The sequence below is a fragment of the Nansenia antarctica genome, assembly GCF_963989245.1.
Source record: "Nansenia antarctica genome assembly, chromosome: 5".
In the NCBI taxonomy this organism is placed as follows: Eukaryota; Metazoa; Chordata; class Actinopteri; order Argentiniformes; family Microstomatidae; genus Nansenia; species Nansenia antarctica.
This window is the reverse complement of record NC_137690.1, coordinates 51,995,946-52,003,462: the sequence shown is the minus strand read 5'-3', so window position 1 is coordinate 52,003,462 and position 7,517 is coordinate 51,995,946. Positions and strand designations below refer to the sequence as shown.

The following is a 7,517-nucleotide window of genomic DNA, read 5'->3' as shown; positions in this document are numbered from 1 at the left end:
GAAAAGTCAATATTTCGTGGGTCTTCAAAGTTCAGCGAAAATGCCCCAAAAGTCTGGCAGTGTGGAGCTCTCCGCTCTGAACATGGCTGGCAGTCAAAGAGTTAATTTAGTCTTATAAAGCCATCCTGTGGTTGCTATATATTATGACACCATAGTGTTGCCAATTGTTTTTGGTTGAAAGCGGTGTATTTTGTTACTGTACATGTACTGTTGTTGGCTTCAATTGAGTGTGGCATGCCTGTGTTGTAAATCCTGTGTCGTTGAAATACAGGTGAATTTTTTCTAGTTATTATTCTGTTGGCTTTGAGTGTTCCTCCGCTGTAAAACCTGTTGAGATGCAGGTGAACGTAGGCTATGTCTTATATGCCGTTGGCATTGTGTTTACTTGCGCTCTAAAAAAAGCTTGCGCTGGGGAGGGGGGGGGGGGGGGGGGGCTTTCTACACGCCCATTTTTTCATGATCCGTCTATGGGGGCAAGGCCTTTTAGGGTAGCAGCTGCGACCCCCTTGGATCCGCCCAGATAACAGGGGAGGTTTTGACATGTTTAGCTATGTGAATATTTAGAATACTTTTAGAACTATTTAACACACAGCACAGTGAGGAAAGCTTTGTTAAGTTAAGTTTTGATGACAAGACAGAGTGCTTTTCTCGTCTGGATCTCCAAGGCTGAAAAATGGCAGGTCAGTATAATGAAAAACATATACAAATCTTGAGTAGGCTTATTCCGTATATTTAAAGTGAAATGTAAAATTTTACTATTTGAAATGCTACTATTTCTGATATTTTCGAATAAATAGGGGGGAAATTTAGTAGCCTATTACAAAACGTTGAGTACATTGAGACCGGGAGACCCATGCAATTGATACTTTCACTTTCGCCGTCTGTCTGTCTGCCTGTCCGTTTATAATTATAATCATAATCACAATCATAATAATAATAATAATAATAATAATAATAATGTGATTTGTAATGCACTTTACATAAGGAAATCTCAAAGTGCTATAGATTAAAAACAAGAAGAACATTTCAATTAAAAAAGGCTAATTAAAGGCTCTATTAAAAATGTAGGTTTTAAGGCCTCGTTTAAAAGCATCCACAGACTGTGGTGCCCTTAGGTGGTCAGGGAGAGCGTTCCACAGCCTGGAAGCAGCCGAACAGAATGCCCGATGCACGATCCCCGTTTATGTCTGTCTGTCTGTCAGTGAAGTTGTACGGTGGTTTAAGTTATAGAATAGAGGTTTTTGCACCATGCGAATTTTAATTTCAGCCAGCCAACTGCAGGGCAGTCAAATAAAATAAAAAGTGTGTGCGCGACTGCGTTCTGCTTATCACCGTTTCACTTTTCTAATCGCTCATTAAGGATGGATGACATGACAGTATATGGTAGATAATTTTTTTATAAATTGTGTTCAAATGTGTATGTGTCAATATGGTGGAGTCTTCTTATGATTGTGTTAAAATATGTGCGTGTGTTAACTGTGTAGCGGGGGGTGCCGGTAACCTAAAACCCTCATAGCCTCCGGAGGTAGACTAGTAAAGATCTGTGTGGAGGGCTGGGTTGGAATTCCTTTGCAAACGAAGTCGCCTGCATTGTTTTCAATAAAGGCATTGTATCATCTTATTTATCTTGTATCATCTTCAGCTTTGGTTTATTTGTATTTTATAATTAAGTAGGCCTATTATAGTTTAATGAATTAGAGGTAAATATTTTCCACTACAATAGCAGAGACTGAACGCCGAATAATTTATAATCAAGTGAAATAAAACATTATATTATTGATGGCCATTGTCAAAGGCGAACTCAATGTTCAAAGATAGGGTTGGCTGTAGCAGCTCCGTATTAAAGAACGGTAGTATTTTTTTTGCCGGTGATGTTACGGTAATTAAGTTAATGAAAGTGGTTAAGAGACAGAGTAGGTGAAAGAGGGGGAAATAGCGACGGCATGAGAAGGGGACAGAGAGGTAGAGTGTACAACTAACACAAACAATGATTATCTGAAATCACATACTTCCTTTAACAGAAGAGCTCAAGAAGGTTCGGTCTAAGTTTGTGGAGAAAGTGTCAAGGGTCATGATCCAGCAGCTCGTAGACCACCTGCGGGAGGAAAAGGTGCTGAACGAGGAAGAGGCGGACTCGGTTAGCGAGGAGAACAGCAGTCGGGCGGAACGGGCTCGGTGCCTCATTGCCATGGTGCTGAGGAAAGGAGACAAATCCTGTAGAAAGATGATTGCTTTTTTTGATTCAGACGGTCTCTCCGAACTGGGACTGTCCCCCGGGCAGCTTGACCAGACAGGTGAGTGAAGCATTGTGTGATTTAAACGTACAACATGAGGACCACTCCTTTGACTTAGCACTAGAACAGCCATGTAAAACGCCATGGGAGTAAAATAAAACGTTATATCTTTGCACTCCATCAAATTTCAGGACCCTCCTTTCATGACTTTTCCTAGATATGTGCGTTCTACCACCCAGTATAGTTATAGGGGCAGAGATATGTGCCACTAGAAACCGAATTTGAATTACTGACTTTGAATTTGAATTACTCAATATGAATACTTTAATAAAAAAAATGTTTTTGAATCACATAATTTGAATTTGTATTGTACTGAATGGTTTCAAAGCAAATAAATTATTTTTCAAATTATGCTATTCAGATTCAGTTTGTCAATTCAGTTATTCAAGTTAAACAATACAAATTCAAATTATGTGATTCAAATTCATTCATTCAAATTCATTCATTCACATATCTCTGCCCATATACTTACATTTTCAAAATCACATCAGGATAAGTCAAAGCTATTTTGCAGTTTTTTTGTGTAGCAGACAGGCTAATTTACAAGACAGCCAACTAGTGGTCATTGTGTGTAAATAGCAACTTCCCATTGTAACTCGTATAGTAGGTACAATAGGCACGGCTGTTCTAGCGGACTGGTGATCAGAAGGTCGTGAGTTCAAATCCCACCTGGGAACACCACTACTAGTGTGGCCTTGAGTAAGGCATTTAGCCCTAAGTTACTCCAGGGAGACTGTCCCTGTAATCTCTAATTTGGATAAAAGCGTCTGCTAAATGGTTAAGATGTAAAAAAAAAAAAAAAAAAGGAGTATTGTAAAACATGTCCAATTTTCCATGTGCTTTCCCTCCCATCAGATAAACCATCACCTCATCCACCTCATCCACCTCAGCTGTCAGAGCCGGAGCAGAGGCCCCAGGACTCCTTTGGTCTCCTTCTCACCAACGCACAGTTTAAGGCGGACAGTGTCAGGAACATGGGACCCAAGGTTGAAGCTTTATTTGGTTTCAAAAGTTAAACCCTTTAGATATCTGGTTTAATACCAGCTGTCTCTCTGTGCCCCTTTCTTGTTTTGTGAGCCTGCTAACAATGTAAAGTAGTGTTATAGTTAAATAGGTAGTAGTAAGGATTACTCACCAAATCCATTGCATTGCAATATTTTGGCTCTGAACATTTGATCGGGTGCTGACTTGTTCCTGGTTTCACCTGCTGTCACATAGTGTATAGAAACTCACTTTCAATTTGTCATTTCACAAACCTCCATTGAGTATCACAGTTAGTATATTAACAACTAACTGCAGACAAATGACCCAGGACCTTCTCGGGCCACTACTATCTTAACACACAAGATTAACGCCTCAATATCAAATGGGGCCAATTTGCTTACGTAGTTTGCAGAGTTGCATCTTTGCTACATGGTTTCATTAATGCATAATTTTCACATGTGTGTTTCCTCTGGTCTAACAGATCTACCCTATGAAGGGGAAGTCTATTCTTCGGAAGCGCCTGGCCCTGCTTATCACCAACGTAGATTTTGAGGATGAGAGGATGAGGAGGCGCGGGGCGGAGAAGGATGAGGAGAACATGGAGGCCCTGCTCGGGGCTCTGGGGTACCAGGTGGTGAAACACAGGAACCTGTCTGCTCCGGTAAGGCTACACGCAACTAAACAACACCTGCATATTGGATTTCAGAATCAGAATCGCATTTTATTACATCTCAATGTACGAGTACACAAGAGTAAAAATATTTGGCAACATTGGCATTGCAGCATTAAGATAGAAAATCACAATAATACAACAAGTAAATTAGCAAAATTAGTAATACTACAGTAATAAAGTAATAATAAAGTAAACCCGAGATTTCCTGGTACTTCTTGGTATACCAAGAATACGTAGTTAGATAACATCAGTCTTTTCATAGGAATTCATTAATTACACACACTGTGTATGACAACCTGATCCACACAGTGTGTAATTAATTCACATGCAAATCAGAGACCCTAGTATATAAACTAAAAACATATTAATTCCGATTAATTCTGTTAGGCCCAGTAAGGCTACACAGTAGGGATCAGTTTCTTTGTATCGTGAAGAAAAAAATGCTCTATTCTCTGGCGGCTTGATTGATTTTCTCCAGAGACTCTTCGCAAAGGGAGACATAAGGTTAGCTTAACTGGTTGTTGTAGTTAAGTTTAACTTAACTGGTTGTTGTAGTTAGGTTTAACTTAACTGGTTGTTTTTCTTAGTCAAGTCAATTATCCGGTCAGTCGTATAGTGATGGAACAGTCACGTTTCTGTGGTGTACTGTACCTCTGCAGTCAATGAATGGGCATGGTTGAGACTGCTAAATAAATAACACACACACAAACACACACACACACACAGACACACACAGACACGACCACCCCCCGCACACCACACATAGAAGCACACCATGCACACACATACGCACACACACACACACACACACACACATACACATACGTGTATATATACAGACAACTCCTGTGCAATATTCTGCTGAATGTATATTTTGTGTGTATATTTTTCTCGCCGTAAATCTATAGAATTTGATCATTTTATCCAATTGTTTGCCCCTTATATTTTGTTATCATATTCTATATGTCTTATATGCACTCTAAGTGGAAACCCTCCCCCCTCCCCCAGCGAAAGTATCTCACACGATTGTATACCCGGAGTGACGAATAAACATCTTGTAATCTTTGTATGTTGTATCTTGACTGTGACTGACTGTATCTGTGTGTGTTGTATCTTGACTGTGACTGACTGTGTCTGTGTGTGTTGCAGGAGATGGACGAGGCTGTGAAAGCGTTCTCCAAACGTGAAGAGCACTTCCATTCCGACAGCACCTTCGTGGTCATCACGTCCCACGGGCAGCTGGGATCCATCTTGGGAGTCCGCTGCCGGGCGGACAACCCGGACGAGTTCCCCATCAACAACATCTTCAAACACCTGAACACGGAGAACTGCAAAGCTCTGGTGGACAAACCCAAGGTCATCCTTATCCAGGCCTGTAGAGGAGGTGACCAGTTCAGTTGTTTTATTCACTGTGTTTTACAGTGTGAAGCTTCAAAATAGTGAAAATACCACCGCTCATCCGTTATCAGACTTAGCTGAGGTGCTGGAGCTGAAGAGTATCAATAGAGTGCAAAAGAACTGCATCTGCACAGTGCACACTCAAATCTGTGCAGAAATCATTCTTTTGTAAGTGAAGGCAGTATTATAAAGGGTTCAAACAACATCGCCATTAGCCAATGCACAACACAGTATAAAAACATCCGGATGAAAGGGCACCAGTGAAGAAGGCAACTGTTTCATATTTTTTTTATGATGTTGTTTCAGGAAAGGATGGTGCTGTTTGGGTCAGTGATGGAACAACGGTGGTCAGTGATGCTGTTCCTGAGTCTTGCCCCGAGCCGGGTTTAGAGCCTTGCCCTGAGCGGGGTTTTGAGGATGACGCTATCAAGCACGTAGAGAAGGACTTCATCTCCCTCCTTTCCTGCACACCCGGTCAGTCAAACTAACATATTCTATAACACATGCCTGAATTTACCCTTGGGGATCAATGAAGTATCTCTCTATCTCTCTCTCTCTCTCTCTCTCTCTCTCTCTCTATCTATCTATCTATCTATCTCTCTCTCTCTATCTCTCTCTCTCTATCTATCTATCTCTCTATCTCTCTATCTATCTATCGATCTATATATCTATATCTATATATCTATATCTATTTATTCTCATTACTCGTTTGTTTGTGAATTGAATGTGAGATAACCCTCTATTATGACACTTTTCCCTCTCAGATACTAAGTCCTACAGACACGTAGACACAGGAAGCCTTTTCATCCAGTATATCGTCGAGACGTTCAAAAATTCCGCCTGTGAGGAACATGTTGAGGATCTCTTTATGAAGGTAAGCAACTGGACACAGACCACCAGAAATATTTTTTAAAAACAACACGTGAAATATTTCCCTATCACACTGTTCGGAAAGATATGTAAAGATTTTGCCTAATCTTCGTAACTGAAGAAATTACTTTGGGGAGCTCGACCAATCCTTTAAATCTTCCCAGGTGTGTGTGTATATATATGTACAGTCATGGACAAAAATATTGGCACCCCTGCACTGTCAGATAATGCACCACTTCTCCCAAAATTGTTGCAATTACAAATGCTTTGGTATTCGGTATTTGGTATGTTTATTTCTTTAGTTTGCATTGGAGCTACACAAAAAAACAGAGAAAAAAGGCCAAACCTGATGAAAAGACAAAATTATTATATTCAAAATTGTAAGAAATAATTGTATTTCAAGCAGAATTGTCTGAGGATTTGAGAAACAAAATAGTAGAAAAGCAGGTGGCACAATATTTGTGTCCATACAGTATATATTCTAATCGGCCTCTAGACTTACTGTCGGCAGTGACAATCATTCCTCTTATTTTGTGGTGGAGGCTGGCAGATTGATCCTGATGTATTGAAACAGATCACACAGCATTTCTGTTTTTCATGCAGGTCTTGGGTCGTTTTGAGGAGAATTTCAGTGCCCGTCTAAGACAGATGCCGACCAAAGACAGAGCTTCTCTAACCAAACACCTCTACCTCTTCCCAGGCCTCTGAATGAGAGCATCTTGACTTATGAATAAAGGATTTAAAAAAGGGGCTTTTTCTACAGAAATTGTACAATTGAACATTGAGCTAGAGGGAATATGGGAACATTATTACTTTTTTTATGTTTTATTTTTCAATTGAACATTGAGCTAGAGGGACTGTGGGAACATGTATTTTTGTATTTTCTTTACATTTTTATGATTATCATTTAGTGCAATATAGATAACACTATAGGAAACATTATCATTTTAGAGTGCCTGGTATACTATAAGCTGACGTTATTAATGCATGTGGAGATCCTTGGATCCATAGAAACTTGGATCTCCACTATCTAAATTGTCATACCTTTCTGTAATTTATCATATCAATCATTTTCTTACTTTCTATTTTTACTTTTTTACTTTCTATCTAATATACTTCATAACAAAATTGAGAACTCATTTGTGTGCGGATGTTTTCACCCTGTTTCCATTTGAAAGATAAGAATGAGATTGTGGGTATGTGGTTGACCATGCATTAACCCTGCTGAATGCCCTATTTGACTAATTTCCACCTAAAAAACAAACCCAAACTAAACTGCTTATAACATTAGAAATGTG

At 39.7% G+C, this 7,517-nt stretch overlaps 1 protein-coding gene across 1 annotated transcript; it reads left to right on the top strand.

Annotated features, from left to right (window-relative positions):
• Nucleotides 1-2,071: 2,071 nt before the first annotated feature.
• Nucleotides 2,072-6,934, top strand: LOC308158124 (caspase a-like; the record flags this gene model as incomplete). Its single annotated transcript, XM_080531721.1, has 7 exons — nucleotides 2,072-2,294; nucleotides 3,150-3,280; nucleotides 3,760-3,939; nucleotides 5,101-5,335; nucleotides 5,656-5,823; nucleotides 6,114-6,223; nucleotides 6,823-6,934. The coding sequence occupies 7 exons, from the start codon at nucleotides 2,072-2,074 to the stop codon at nucleotides 6,925-6,927; spliced, it is 1,152 nt and encodes a 383-aa protein (XP_080387847.1). The 3' UTR covers nucleotides 6,928-6,934.
• Between the last annotated feature and the right edge of the window lie 583 nt (nucleotides 6,935-7,517).